The 15,865-nt window shown below is 39.5% G+C and overlaps 1 protein-coding gene and 1 long non-coding RNA gene across 4 annotated transcripts in view; one reads left to right on the top strand and one right to left on the bottom strand.

Moving 5' to 3' along the window:
* Window positions 1–15,865, bottom strand: part of gbf1 (golgi brefeldin A resistant guanine nucleotide exchange factor 1) — a 237,306-nt gene that overhangs the window by 63,152 nt on the left and 158,289 nt on the right. For all 3 annotated transcript variants that reach the window (XM_036130640.1, XM_036130638.1, XM_036130639.1), the window contains 6 exons: window positions 14,917–15,042; window positions 13,709–13,791; window positions 7,508–7,744; window positions 7,109–7,202; window positions 2,037–2,213; window positions 1,834–1,898 (listed from right to left, as the gene is read on the bottom strand). In XM_036130640.1, the coding sequence (XP_035986533.1) occupies window positions 1,834–1,898; window positions 2,037–2,213; window positions 7,109–7,202; window positions 7,508–7,744; window positions 13,709–13,791; window positions 14,917–15,042 (782 nt within the window). The remainder of the gene's footprint in view (window positions 1–1,833; window positions 1,899–2,036; window positions 2,214–7,108; window positions 7,203–7,507; window positions 7,745–13,708; window positions 13,792–14,916; window positions 15,043–15,865) is intronic.
* LOC118560023 lies at window positions 3,248–3,962 on the top strand. The gene is made up of 3 exons (XR_004929019.1): window positions 3,248–3,422; window positions 3,494–3,706; window positions 3,784–3,962. It is a non-coding gene; the product is annotated as an uncharacterized LOC118560023 (long non-coding RNA).

Consider the following 15,865-nt stretch of genomic DNA (forward strand, 5'->3'; position numbering starts at 1 on the left):
ACATCCTGGTGACATGTTAAACTCTGGCCATTAATGGCTAAATCACTAATCATAACGCCCTGATTTTTACACAATGTGTAGACAAATGTGTAAAAGAATACCCGTTTTCATGTTCAATATTTTTTCTATATTTTTTCGACCTCTTAAACAAAGAAAGACGTGGTATTACGCACATACAAATAAATTAATGCAATTTACATTTCAATACAATACATTTGCATTGCATTACATTGAAATGACTGTTGTCATTTCAGCTTTTAACTTTTTGCTCTTTCTCTTTTTCTTCATAGTAGGTACACCTTGTCTGACATTCTGTTAACTGTAACATCATCCAGAGAATACAGATCACCCGCTATTACTATCTAACGTAGAACAGATTACTGGATCAATGTGTGCTTCTGTGCTTTTTTGTCTGTCTTGTTGTGTCTCTGTCTTCTGTAACCCCCAGTCGGTCGAGGCAGATGACCGTTCATACTGAGCCCGGTTCTGCTGGAGGTTTTTCCTTCCCGCTAATGGGTGGTTTTTCTTTCCACTGTCGCTTTATGCTTGCTCAGTATGAGGGATTGCTGCAAAGCCATGGACAATGCAGACGACTCTCCCTGTAGCTCTACGCTTTTCCAGGAGTGAATGCTGCTTGTCGGGACTTTGAAGCAATCAATTGGTTCCCTTATATAGGAAATTTTTGACCAATCTGTATAATATGATTGATTTTGACTTTGTAAAATGCTTCGAGATGACATGTTTAATGAATCGGCGCTATATAAATTGAATTGAATAAAGTTGCAAGTTTTATTTTTTCACTCTCTCTCTCACACATCTAATTCTGAGCTTTCACACAAACAACAATGATTTCTTTGTATATTTTTGCATACAGTTTATATCCACGTTCATACAGTTTTTATTTTTAAAGCCTGGAAAAAGGTTTTAAATTTTCCAGGTCATTCCAGGATCTTACACGTTGATTGCAACTGTAACCCTGTAACTCCAGGGTACTTCATTTGGCAATGTGATTTAGCCTTAGTTTTGTAAATACAGAGAAAACAAATTAATAAGCATTAAAGTATGGTTTATGGGTTGGGTTTCTGCAATGTTATCAGCGTGTGAAAACTCATCTTCAGAAACAGTCTCTGCTCAAAATGGTGATCTGCACCGCGTAATCTACCTTCAGCAGTTATCACTGGTTATTGCAACTGTAAACTGCAGAAAATATGGGCAGAGTTGCTCTCTCTGCTTTTACTCCCTCGGCTCCTATGGCAGAGGGATATTTCAGCAGGTTATACTCGAAGTGTCTGTAGTGCAAGCTGGTCTCTTTATAACTCCTGTTTATCGTCATTTATTTTAGAGCCCAAATAAGCAATTTCACTTTCAGAAACAAGCTAAAAGAAATATGCAACCCGCAAATCATGGAGTTTACAAGCGACTTTAGAAAAAAGAAGCCCAAAGTCACATGAAATAAGCGGACTTGGCAACAATGAACGTGGGTCTGTTTTGCTACAATCTCTAGCATTCTTGGAACTATGAAAAACATTGAGGGTAAAACAAACAAGGTCCGAAGAGAGCTGCGGGGGAAAAAAACACTAGGGAACGTTGTGTGCGTTTTGACACGATTAAAGTGCAGCAAAACATTTTTCGCCGCTATGGTCTAACAAAGTTAACACGTTAAAATTGACAGCCCTAATATATATATTATTTAAATACACACAGACACGCACGCACGCACACACACACAGTCAGTCAGTCAGTCAGTCAGTCAGTCAGTCAGTCAGTCAGTCAGGAACACTATATATGTGTGTGTATGTATGCGGATCATATAGAAATTGGGGATCAGCTTACCGATTTGATGGCATTTCCTCTCTCAGAAGTGAAATTTTTCCATTGGGCTCTACGAAGTCTTCCATCTGAGGGAACACCGATGATGTGTATGTGCATGTAATATACCAACTCTAAAAATTCTTTTTATCACCTTTATCACATTCAACTACAAGAGACAGCGAAAAAATGGTATAAGTATTAGAGTTTACAGATGAAGTGCTAACCTCAACCATGGCTTTTGGTAGGAGCTGGGCTCTAAAGAGCTGCAGCATGGACTCCATGATGTTCTTCCAGCCTTCCCTCAGGATGTTACCGTGCTGATGAGCCAAATCAAAAACAGTTTTGGCAGCGGTCTGTGCCTTACTGTTGCTACCAAACACTGTAGGTAGGTTGTCCACAGACTGTTGGATGAAAAAACATTGAGACAGAGTTAACTGTATTTTCAATTATTCTTCTAAACAATCCTGCCTATTTTGTGGGTAAAAACATATTTGAATCATATACATATTTTGTGTATCTTAATAAATTGCTCCTCAACCAGATGGTTTTTGTAGCCAACAAGTAAATTCATTCTGGTGGGACTTGGACACAATGGGGTGTTCCCTGCATCTTAATTGCCTTTCATCTGCTTGAGCAGTGTAATTACATTCTGAAAAAAGATTATCGTCTCACGATATCAAAGTGCTACAAAGGGCTAAAAAACAGGCAAGCAAAAATAAGAAGATTTAAATAGACATCTAACAGAGTAAACCAAAAATGTTGCTAAAACCGGGGATTGTGGTGCACTCAGGGTGTTGTGGAGGACATTCCACAGGCATGGGGCAGCAGTAAAGAAGGCCCTGTCTCCCATGGTCCTTAGTTTGGATGTGGGTACATGGAGGAAGTTTGAGTCGAAAAAATGGAACATGTTGTATTCTGTGGATTAAGGAGTTTTTTGAGGTGGGGCATGTCTAAAGTAGTCAAGTATGGAGGCCTGGACCAGCTTCAGTTCAGAATGGGGCAAAGTTTGGAAATCATCCAGAAGTGATAAAAGGAGGTATTGCAGAGGTTGTTGATATAAGATTCCAAAGTGAGGTGGGGGTCCATTTCTACATGAAGATTTGTGAGTACCGATGAAAAAGGGATATTGGAAGAAGAAATGGTGATAGATGATGACTAAATCTGATGAGGCCTGCCAACTTTGATGCTGGAACTGTTAAGTTGAGGAAGTTCTGCTCCATCCATATATTTATATCCTCCAGACAGGTGGTGAGATGTGATGGAGATGATGGTGATAATGGAAATGGGGTTGTAGTTGTGGCATTTACATTAAGCTATGAGTCATTGATGTAGCAGTGGAAAGAAAAACCATGACAACTGAGAACTTGGCCAAGTGGAAGGAGGTAAAGGAGATAAAGGATGGGGCTGAGATGTAGAGTGATCCAAGGAGTGTCAGGACTCAGCGAGCAGAGCCGGGCAGTTTCTGCCGGCCCTGCTCTCTCCCTCCTCTTTTTTCGACAGGTGACGGCAGTTGACTGGTGGGCGGGGCGCGCACACCTGCAGCGTGTTCTGCAGCACTATAAGATCTGCGCTCGGACAGCGGGAGGACGCCGGAATATTAACCGTTGTTGGTATGCTTAGACGGCCTTAGTCCTCCGACTAATTTTTGATCTTTTCTAAAAAGCTCCTTTGTGTCTCCCAGGTTCGCTCTCGTGTCCCGAGGCTTGAGCCTAACTGAACTCACCTGCTCACGACTCCCATCGGATCAGTCCGGTTCCTTCCGCTGCCTGTGTTTTCGCCAGAGCTGCTCGGACCTTGCCTCACGCCTACGCCCCCCGGTCATCTGTCCGCACCACTCCATCTGGAGCTGAGTCCGTTGCGCTTCCCCCTCCGGTCCGACTTCCGAACCTAAGTGGTAAGCTTACGCCGCACGTCTTCATCATCAGTTCCGTGTGCTGACGCACCTAACTATTCTCCCCTTTGTCCCCTCAGATCGTTCGTGCTCCGTCCGAGTCTCTCTCCCCGTGATCGCTCCATTGTGAGCCCTTTTTCGTGATTACTTCCCCGAACATTTTCCCTGTTGTTATTGTCAATAAACTCCGTAAAACTACTTCCTGTGAGCCGGTGTTCTCTGCATGTGGGCCAAACATATCAAACCGACCATGACAAGGAGATTTATTCTGTTTTGTGAGGTATGAATGAAACCAGCTGAGGGCACTGTCAGTGCATTCAGCGGCAAAATAGAGCCAGCTGAGTAAAATGTCATAGTCGACAGCATCAAACACAAGTCCAGGAGAATGAGGAGGGAGAGAGGGACAGCCAGCATCAGATGACAAGGTATTTCAAGGTAAAGACAAATTGATGTTAAAGCCTAAATTTAAATATCCAAATTATACCCAACTTAAAATATATTTTAGTAACTTAAAATAGTTACTGCAGACTGTAGTAGATGTTTTTATACTACCATCCAGCCATCCATGGCAAGAATTTACAGGGAAATCCTGTACTAGGGGTGTAAGTTTTACTTTACACTACCTATTAAACGTTTAGTGCAAAATCGCACAATTAACTGATCACAGCTAAGAAAGACTTAAACAACCAGAAGCTGCAACATTCATATATTTAGAACACATAAAACATAGCAGAACCAGGATCAAGTATTACCCTTTAATTTAATGAGGTAGACTCAGCTGCATACCTTTATCCATCTTTTACATTTTCTCAACTCCTTTTAGGTTTTGGGAAAGGAATAAACTGTATTCCACCCTCTAAAAGTACGAAATAACGAGTGTCTGAATTATACTGACATTTAACCATTTTTATTACTGTTTTTTAATTAAATCCCTCTGACAGCAATGTGTTTGTAATGTAAAATTCAGGCAATGTTGTCCGAGGTAAAAGGCCTGCAGCTCCTCCGGAACAAATTGCGATCGCTTATTGGTCAGTTCCTGACTAGCCTCCAAGATTGATTGACAGACACTGTCATAACAATTGGAAAGAACTTCTGAATTGAGAGTGTGTTTTTTGAGAAATGGTCTAATAATGGCTTTCTTTACATCAGAGGGTACATGACCAGTTTGGAGAGTGCTTTATAACACAGGTGATCAGAGAACTTAAGTGAGTGACATGGGCTTTTATAACAGAGGTTGGGAGGGGGTCCAAGGCACAGGTGGAGGGTTTCATCTTCCCGATAATGTTCTGGACCTCTTCTGATGAAATCAAAGGTTTGAAGTTTAGTTATATGGAAATGGCAGATGTTGGCGAAACAACTTGGGCTGGAGGATCAGAGAGGTCAGAGCGAATGCGCACAATCTTACAAGTGAAGAAATCCATGAAAATGTTACACTACTCTGCTGTAGTGAAAATATGTGGGTGTAGGAATGTATTTTGATAAGATGATTCACAGTGGAGAAGAACTATTTAGAGTGTCCTTAACCATTTCTGATGGCATCAGATTAAAACTGTGACCATGCCTCTGTAAGGGACTTTGAATATTGTTGTTGGCGCTATAAATCAGTGGAAGGAAACAACAAATGCAGGTAATTTATTTCTTGTGGATTATTGTTGCAAATAACCTCAAACTACCACAGAGCCAAGATGACACATATATACCACAAATGTTTCAAAACCTACCAGGTATAATACTGGATCTTAGTCCTTAGTTATTGTCCTTTTGTGAATAATATAGTAATTTACATAATACATACATTTATATCTACATCCCACAATACCCTGTGCTGTTGTCACCACCCGTGTTAAATACCAAATCAATTATTAATTGGTTGGACAGCAAAAACACAAATTCATGTTTTACATAATTATCAAGACAGTTAGGGATTAAACTACAATCAATGTTGTCATAGATGGCTTAAAAATAACTGTTAGTGAATTGTTATTGATAGTGTTGTATGTCTTCTACATGTTTTAAAAACGTGTGAATGTAAATTATGGCAGTTGTTCCAGACAGCTCATACCTGCAGTGAAGGCTCTATAGTAAATTTGCAACCAGGAATGCTACAGTCAGTTGACTGGGCCCTGGTGTGTTTCTGTCATATACTAAGTGATGTAAATCGTAAACAGTTACATTGGCATGAACTCTGCAATAAGTATTAAGTGATAAAAAATTGAGTCCTGTGTTCAAGCCCAGTTTGTCCAAAATGGCACAGGTGGAGGGTTTCATCTTCCCGATAATGTTCTGGACCTCTTCTGATGAAATCAAAGGTTTGAAGTTTAGTTATATGGAAATGGCAGATGTTGGCGAAACAACTTGGGCTGGAGGATCAGAGAGGTCAGAGCGAATGCGCACAATCTTACAAGTGAAGAAATCCATGAAATTATTACACTACTCTGCTGTAGTAAAAATATGTGGGTGTAGGAATGTATTTTGATAAGATGATTCACAGTGGAGAAGAACTATTTAGAATGTCCTTAACCATTTCTGATGGCATCAGAGTAAAACTGTGACCATGCCTCTGTAAGGGACTTTGCATATTGTTGTTGGTGCTCCCAGTAGATTTGTTTGTTGACAGTAAGGCCAGAGGTTTTGTAACATCATTTGAAGACCCAAAGTGCTGCAATCATCTTCCGAAGCTCATCTGTGAACAAAGCTACTGAGTGGGTAAAAGTGACAGCTCTAGTTTTGAATAGAGCATATTGGTCCACGAGGCTAATAAGGTGGCTGTCGTACTATTCCACTGCTTCATCTGCTGATAAAAAATGCGTGGAAAGATGCTAGAAATCTGCTGTCAAATCTTCCAGGTTGATATTTTAGAGGTTTCTAAAGCAGATACTTCGTCTGGGCTTGGAAAGACTGCATGAGATTGGCAACTCTATAGAAATACCCTTGAGGCCCATAGGTCATATATCAGCAGGTTGATGAGAGGGGCAGAGTTTGCAATGACCAGGTCCTCTGTTGTGTGAAGGAACAGTATTAAGTTGCTTTAAATTAAAGCTGTCCATAATTAAAGAAATACAGCAGCAAAGCAACAGGAGAGAGGGCAGACATGGACGTTCACAAGACCTAAGAAGATAACATCAGTGGAGGATGTAGAGAAAGTTGTAATATTTGACATCTCAAATATAAAAGATGAGTTTGATTTTGGTGGTTTGTAAATAAGGAGGAACAACACAGGGAAAGAGAGCTTACACTTAAGTGCCAGGCATTCAGATTGTTACTTGTGTCTTCCTTTATCTACCGACCTTACTTGGGGGTAGTTAAAGTGCCCCATTTATTGGAATATGGTCAGTTGGTGATTCAGTGAGAAACAGTGAGAAAAAACCTAAATTTCATTAACATGCATTTTTTTTTCTAACTCACCTCACTGGACAGTGTTGTGAACTTGCAGAGGGAGATAATTAGGTTGTCGAAAACATCACTGCAGCCATAGTGAGCTGCTATCATCGCACATTTTCTGCAAAAACAAAAGCCCAAATTATTGTACATGCATATCAGCAAACAGATCCAAAACTATACTTATTCTTAAGTGGACTTCTGTTTTTCACACTATCAATTGTTTTATCTATAAAACAAGCCTTTTGTTCCCCATTGACTTCACTGTAAACAGGAACAAGATTTATCAGAATTGCTTCAAAAAATGTCAACAACAAAAAGTGGAGATTTGTGGAGAACAATAGAGATCAGGCTAACAACTGACTGTTGGTATTAGTATGTTACTGTTTCATCACCTTACAATCTGATCACTCTAAACTCCCATACCTGAACCCTGTGATGGCCTTCTGGATGATGTTGTCATCAAGGCTCTTGTCAAAGACATAAGATAAAGCAGCGATGGTTGGACCCCAAGTCATGGTGAATAAGTCATGGTCATAGCTGCCTGGTGGTAGGTGGAGAAAAATTCCCTCAGAAGTGGCACCACGGTGAAGCAACACACTCCATACATAGTTCTCCTTCACTAAGCCCGTCTGCTCATCTGGCATCACAATCTCTTCATTCCTGAGCATCAAAATATATCAGTGATTAACTAGAGAAATAGAAATGAAAAATAAATACATGCAGAAAAAAACTGAAAAAAATAAATTTAAATCAATGAAAGTTTAGATTAGGAATATCCCATATGATTAATATTAGTACAACAACGTCATGTTAAACAGTTATAACTTGAATGTAATGCTTACATGATTAATGCCTTAGTACAAAAAACAAGGTCCTTATCGAAGAGAAGTAGTAGAACATTCATCTTGAAATAAGTTGCATTAATGAGTAAAATAGGGGGTTACTGTGTATAAATCGGTGGAAGGAAACAACAAATGCAGGTAATTTACTTCTTGTAGATTATTGTTGCAAATTAACCTCAAACCACCACACAGCCAAGATGGCACATATATACCACTAATGTTTCAACACCTACCAGGTATAATACTGGATCTTAGTCCTTAGTTATTGTCCTTTTATGAATAATATAGTAATTTACATGTACATACATTTATATCTACATCCCACAATACCCTGTGCTGTTCTCACCACCCGTGTTAAATTACCAAATCAATTATTAATTGGTTGGACAGCAAAAACACAAATTCATGTTTTACATAATTATCAAGACAGTTAGGGATTAAACTACAATCAATGTTGTCATAGATGGCTTAAAAATAACTGTTAGTGAATTGTTATTGATAGTGTTGTATGTCTTCTACATGTTTTAAAAATGTATGAATGTAAATGATGGCAGTTGTTCCAAACAGCTCATATCTGCAGTGAAGGCTCTATAATAAATTTGCAACCAGGAATGCTACAGTCAGTTGACTGGGCCCTGGTGTGTTTTTGTCATATACTAAGTGATGTAAATCGTAGACAGTTACATTGGCATGAACTCTGCAATAAATATTAAGTGATAAAAAAATTGAGTCCAGTATTCAAGCCCAGTTACAAAATTATTTAAGACCCTGTTTACACAAGAACACAAGTTGTCTTGCCTAGGGCTGTTGGAACAAAATTAAGTCTCTTCACCAAGTGGAAGGTGTTAACAGTCCAAATGCTGTCCACACGTTCCAACATCTCCCCCCTGTACTCAGAGAGCACCGTGTTCAATCCTCCTGGACCTCTTGCAATCTATTATTACCTCCGTGACCTTATAGGCCATAGGCTTAAGCCTGTATCATTCAGGCTCGCTACACTTATTTAGGAACTATAAAATGACACCTGCAATAAAATCATCAGTGCAGTTTGAGCCCATAACCAAAAGTTCTCCACTTGCTTTGCGGCATGTTTTTCTTTACTGTGATTACTGAAGAATGGAACAATATCGGTAGCCTGATAACACGCCTACTCTACCCTTGAATCAAACTGCCTAGCCGTTAGCCAATCAGAACGCATCCTTTAGGATTGCTCTCCCCTCGGAGGTGAGAATGGGGGAACAACAAACATGGCTGCCCCCATGGAGCAACGGGTTTCCGTTCGATCCGACAAAAAAACGCAAGAAAACGAAGATTAAATATGCATCACGCATATATTATCGGTAGAAAAAGAACAGACACAGCCACTAACTGTGTTCGATGGAAGAAGCTGACTGTTTGTGCCCATAAATGGTTAGAAATTGACGGGATTGACCGCATGTTGGCCGAGGCTGTATGTGTACTCGATGACGATTTCGCTGCTAAAAATAACAACAATGATGATGATTCCATGTCTGACGAAACTCTTTATGGCCTTCTGGAGATAAACTTGGTTTTCATCCAACTTGTTATAGATCTTTTATCGACAAGAAGCGACTAACCAGTGCTGAAAAATTAGCTTAAAAATGGTCTGCATGGTTAAGGTGTGGTGGCGGTAAGAGCTCTGATTTTCAGTCATCATCAACTAGCCGGCCACCATCTCCAAAGCAGTTGGGATCCACGACCAAATCGAAGTGTACAGTACCAAGGTCAGGCAATGTACTTCCCTGCTGTGTGTATAATTTGCAAGAAGGTTAACCGCTTTATTAAAGAAAAACCTAAGACACAGAAGGATAAATTGGTACAAGCTGAAACTATAAATGCTAGTGAGTATATTATGTTTAACTTGTATGTTTGCATGCGTTTCAAAAATAATAAATCGGTTAAAATGCCTATACCCTTGGCCTACCCACATAATGAAGTAGTAGGTGTTGGTCTCAATAATAAAAGGCTGCACACAATTTCTGATGATCATGAAGTGATGACAAACAGTTAATTTTATTTGTCGATTAATTAGATTATAAATTTGTCACCCAACTGCCAGTTCTGTACCACAATACATCAGAGAAAAGGAGTGAAGAGATGATTTGCTTGTTCTTCATGGTCCCTTCATGGTTGAAATTATTTATTTAGTCTTTCTCTTTGCTAGGGAGTTTAGTTAGAGCAGCTGAACTGAAAATCGATGAATCCATCCTCAAGGATGTGCATGGAAAAGATTCTGTTGCCATTGAAGTAAGGTATCACAAAAGATGCTACAAAGAATACACAAGATATTTGGCTACTATGACAAGTGATGAAAGGTAAATTTCAGATAGTTCGAGTGGAATATTTTTTAAGTCATTGAGAGTGAACCTTAAATTGGTTGTAAATTTAATTTAGTGGCTTAAATTTAATTTAAATTTTTTTAAAGCCCCAGGAATCAGCCCTTGAAATATATTGTCGTAAAGCAAGGCAAGGTCCAGGCAGTGTTGCTGATAAATCAAAGGGTTTTCCACATAGAAAACCTAAGGTTGGCTAAGTCATTATATTTTGTCTAAGTTCACCCCTGTGCTTTGGGCATGATTCCAGGTTGGACAGGGTTTGATATAGCTTTTACCAGAGGTCAGACTTGTGAAAAATCTGTGATCTACTATCTGCCAGTCATTGAAGACTCACCAACAGACATCCATCCATCCATTTACCTAAACGCTTATCCCTGTTGGGGTCGCGAGGGGTGGTGCCTATCTCCAGCTGGCAAATGGGAGAGATGGGTGGGTACACCCTGGACAGGTCACCTGTCTGTCACAGGGCAACACAGAGACACACAGGACAAACAACCATTCACGCACACATTCACACATAAGGAGAATTTAGAGAGGCTAATTAACCTAACAGTCATGTTTTTGGACTGCGGGAGGAAGCCCGAGTACCCGGAGAGAACCTACACATGCACAGGGAGAACATGCAAACTCCATGCAGAAAGACCCAGGGTGACTCAAACCCAGGACCTTCTTGCGGCAAGGCACCAGTGCTACCCACTGCCCCACTATGCAGCCCACCAACAGACTTGACCACAGTTAATACAATTCTAAAGAGAAGTATTGAGAGAGCAGACCAGTTACAAGTTGCAAGGTAAAACAAAGGTACAAGAGATTTGCTGGCTTGATAACGATATTCAGAAGCGTGTTGTGATGCATCTTGGTGAGTTCCATACATGCATGTCCTTCTTAGGAATGACTGGGAAACGATTTGGTGATGTAGGGCTATCAGATTTGTCAGTTGAAGCAGAGATTGTTGCCAAGGGATCAGTGAATGGAGAACTTTCAAGCCATCACTATAACGTAGTATTAGAGCTCACAAGCTTCTATATGAGGCATTACAGTGCCTGTAATTTGCTAGCTTTGTGGCCTCATTACCGGATGAAGATTCAGAAAAGATAAATCAAGTCATGAATACTGTGAAAACATCGTATCACTTGTCTCCTAGGTCAGTTTTTGATTTCATCCAGGCTGAGGATTTCCAAGATATCATGAATTGATATCAGGAGTATGTTGACACTAAGAGTGAATCTAGTCCTACATTTGCCCTCTGGAGTTCTTATCTAGATATTGTCCAGGTATTACTTAGTGTTATCAGATCAACTAGAGAGTCTGATTGGAATGTGCATATTCCCACACTAAAGTATATGCTTCCAGCACTATATATAAGAATGCCTGGTCAACAAAACAAAACAGATGTGTTTAGACCACTAAAAATGATGAAGCTGAAGACCTTCAAAGACCTTAAGAAAAAGAAGTCCAAAAAGTTATCTAAAGAGTCTGATATGAAGAGTGATCGAAACATATTTGCTAGGCTTCTTATTATTGGTCAAAACAGCAAGGTAGATCTGCACGAAATTCAATCTCATTCTCTTGGGCCAGTTCTATATCCTCTTGCAGCTGATGGTGGCACAAAACTTGCTAAGACTGACAAGGCAGCTCGCCTAAATTTTATAGAAGAAAAAGTCACACACTGTCTACTTGATCGAAAGCCTTATGGTGCAGCATTGATGATTGATGGTATGGCAGTTTTGCAGTCTTTTAGCTCTGTTCCAAGCACATTTGGTGAGGTAGCTGATAAAATACTCCTGCTTGTCATTAGCCTTGCCTATAGGTATAGCTGCAAATGTGTTGATTTTGTTACTGACAGGTACCCTGCTATTAGTATAAAAAATATTGAGCGATCACGCCATAGTTTTTCAGGGACCCAAAAGATAAGCATATACAGTAAAGATCGGAAAACTCCAAAACAGTGGGGTAAATTCTTATCAGATGGTGACAAAGAATCCTTTGTAGAGTTCCTCTTCTCTGTATGGAAAGATACTGATCTCAGTTCACTGAAACAGGACATTGCAATTTTTGTGGTTCACGGAAAGGAATGCCATCTGTTGAGGTGTATTGATGGTAAAGTTTGTCTGTCTGTTGTACCAGAGCTGACTTTATGTGACCATGAGGAGGCAGACACCAGACTTTTACTACATGCTAAGCATGCTGCTGAGACATTTAGCTCTGTCATTATTAGAAGTCCTGATACAGATGTTGCAGTTATGGCCATTTCTCTGAATTCTCGCTTGCCTGCTCATTTGAATCTGTTCTTCCTAACTGGTACGCAACAACATACATGTATGATTGATATCGGCAGAGTTACTTCTTTTCTAGGTGTTGTGATGAGTGAAGCGTTAAATGGGCTCCATGTTTTTACAGGCTGTGATTGAGTTAGTGGTTTCTTTGTCAAGGGTAAGAAAAAGGCTTTGGAATTACTGATGAAAGAAGAGAGATTGTGTGAAGCCTTTATCAAACTAGGTCATAGCTTTGATTTGGAAGATAGCTGTAGTTCTGAATTGGAAAGGTTTGTTTGCCATTTATATGGTCAGCCGGTGTCAAATGCCAATGAAGCACGGTACAACATATTCTGTGTGTCTTCTCCATCAGAGAAGCTTTTACCTCCTACAAAAGATGCCCTCTATCAGCACAGCTTGCGAGCCAATTATCAAGCAGCTATTCACTGGAGATCACTTGAACAGATCTGTGCTCTTTTTCCTGAGTTTCATGCCTGGATTTTAGATGATAGGGTATTGACGATTAAGTGGATGACCTTCGCTGCTGCTCCAGATGTGGTCCTGAATACATCTCGTTCTTGTAAAGTTGGAAAATGTTCTCAAGGTAGATGTTTCTGTTTAAAAGCAAAAGTCTCTGTGATGTAATTGTAATGCTACATCTGAAGAATCGCCCCTCCAGACCTCAGAGAGTATTGATGGAATGCCAGGCTCTGAATCAGATGAAAGTGATTTTGATTATGGAGAATAATTTTTTGTTTCTTTGTGTTACAACCTGAAGTGACCCTGTAAAGTTTAACATCTCAGTTTAACCAGTGCCTTCATTGATTCCTTGTAAATATAATTATGTCTTGCCTTTAGAGGAGTGAATTTCAAATCCTGGACTTGAGTTTTGTGATTTTAACTATTAAATGTTAAGTCAACAACTGGTTAAATAAATTAATAACTGCTAATTAATAAGCCAATTGTTAGTACTAATTATTACAGGCTTATAGCCCTTGATCACAACCATTTAAAATAATTTTCGTTATAGCCATCCTTTGATTTTGAATTATATGTTATTCAATTATAATTGGCAATGATAATTAATAATTACCTTCATAATAAAACAAGTGTAATTGCATAACAAGAGTAATGAGAGTAGGAGAGCTCTGCTGTGTTCTAGTTTCTTACTTGATAGCATTGTAGATGTCTTCTAGCATGTCCTGGTCAAAATCCTTGTTTCCATTAACACCTTTGAGATTTTTCTTGAATTGCTGTTAGGAAAAACAAGATCAAACAAAGAATAAAAGCTAAGTATTGTTTAAGAATAGTTGTGTTATTTCCTAAGACAAGCTTTACTTTAACATCGGTGTATGTGTTTCTACAGACAAGCCTAGTGCAGACAATGAAGCATTCTGGCCCTTTGTTAAATGAAAATCAAACCAAAACTTTAAGACCCAAGGGTGGAAGCACACTTAATATGCTTAATATCTATGCTTAGGAAAACATTGTTTAAACCCAAGACGTTCGTCCAAATAAACATAACCACAAGTGATGATTGATTGCCTCGAGCCTCAGTTTTTGCCTTCATTAGGCAGGGTATGTGATACCTTGGGTGCTGAAGAGGGAAAATAACAGCTACTCTCCAGGGTCACAGAGAAATAAACATGGGCAGACAGGCAAAGAGTGGTGTAGGGTGCTAAGTATCAAACCATTTCTGTGTAATGTTCTATATGTATATGTAAACATATTTTCACTCTTCAACTTTGGAGATCTGAGACCACCTGCTTGCATTATTGTGTTGAACCACAAATATCCCTCCACAAACCACGTCATTTAACACAACTCATCATCAAAGACAAAATTTGATTTGTTAATCAAAATTATTGTCCCTGCCAGCAGATGCTGTGGTGCATGTTAGACAATGCAAACAGGCAGAAATGGTAAGGTGCTAGCCACCACTTAACTAAAACGTAGTTTGAGGAAGATAATGTGTTCTGCAAAGGGGGTATTTAACTATACAACATATGCATAAGTGAGAGTAAGACAACCAAAAAGGAAAATCTGCTTGCTTTGATTTGTCAGTGAAAGCAGCCCACCCACAAACCATTCACAAATTCCCCAAAGACCATGTTTAATCTTCAGCAAAAAAAATAGGGACAGTTCAGATAAACCAAGAGAGAGACATCTAGCCCACTCCCTTCTCTGCTCTGTTTAAGATTACTTCAGAACAACCACTTGCTGTAACCATTGGCGGTCGAGTTCTGACCTGCCAGAATGGATGTAGACAAATGCTAGCACCATGAAACCATTGCCAAGATGAAAAGATGGCTAGGAAACACAGGGTGTGTTTTCCTGCATTTCAAAGAGAGTAAGCTTCACTGACTGTTGTCACTTACCTCAACAGTCATGGGGATGTTCTGCTTCCGGACATTATGGTTATGCTGATCGGTGTTCAGCATAATCACAGCATAGGCCAAAGCAAAGCCTGCATCGTTGCTCATGAAAGGAGAGCCATTGACTTTCTGCAAATATACAAATTATTATATAATGCAAAACACAATCTCTAGATTTCTTAGGAAAATATCTAAAGGCAACTTTTGACGTTCTCCGGTGTTGTGCATGTTCAAACACACCAAGAAGATTGGTATTCTGAGTAATCTGACCCTCAAAAGTAAGTTAATTAGTTTGATTTTCTTTACCATTTCAGTGTGGCTATACAGATTTCATTTTCTAAAAACCTGGGATCCATAATGGAAGAAACCACATTATTTGTGACAAAACTACACAGATGAACACATGTAAAGAGGTTCCTTCCTTTTGTATTATTTTTACCCCTTATTTAACTTATAGTTATTTGTATCTACATTGCAGGGTGGATTTGTCAGAATGGTTTTGGTTTCTGTGACAGACTACTCCAGGTGTTGTAGAATGTTATTCATTTGAACTGGTCAGACAGATTTTTCCAGTTACAATCTCATCAGAAGAAAAAAACAAAAACTTAATGTATTCATTATTTCTATTTACATTTGATTCTTGTAGAACCGAATGTTGCTTGAGCTGGATTAACCGTATGGGCAACTGGGCAATTGCCCAGGGGCCCACTGTCCCTAAAGGGCTCAGGGCAGTGAGAACACAAGCAAAATATCTGGTTATCTCCCGCGTTGTGTTAAGCTGTCTGCCGGAGCCCTTGCAATCCACAAAGAGACGCTGAGAGATGCTGCCTGTGAACATGAGTTGAGACCCAATGCAGACAACTGTCCACTGTGGCTCTAAGCTCTTTAATGAGGAGTGAATGCTGCTTGTCAAGACTTTATAAATCTACTAGGTTTCCTCAGATAGGAAACT

Source organism: Fundulus heteroclitus, unplaced genomic scaffold (assembly GCF_011125445.2).
Source record: "Fundulus heteroclitus isolate FHET01 unplaced genomic scaffold, MU-UCD_Fhet_4.1 scaffold_37, whole genome shotgun sequence".
NCBI lineage: Eukaryota > Metazoa > Chordata > Actinopteri > Cyprinodontiformes > Fundulidae > Fundulus > Fundulus heteroclitus.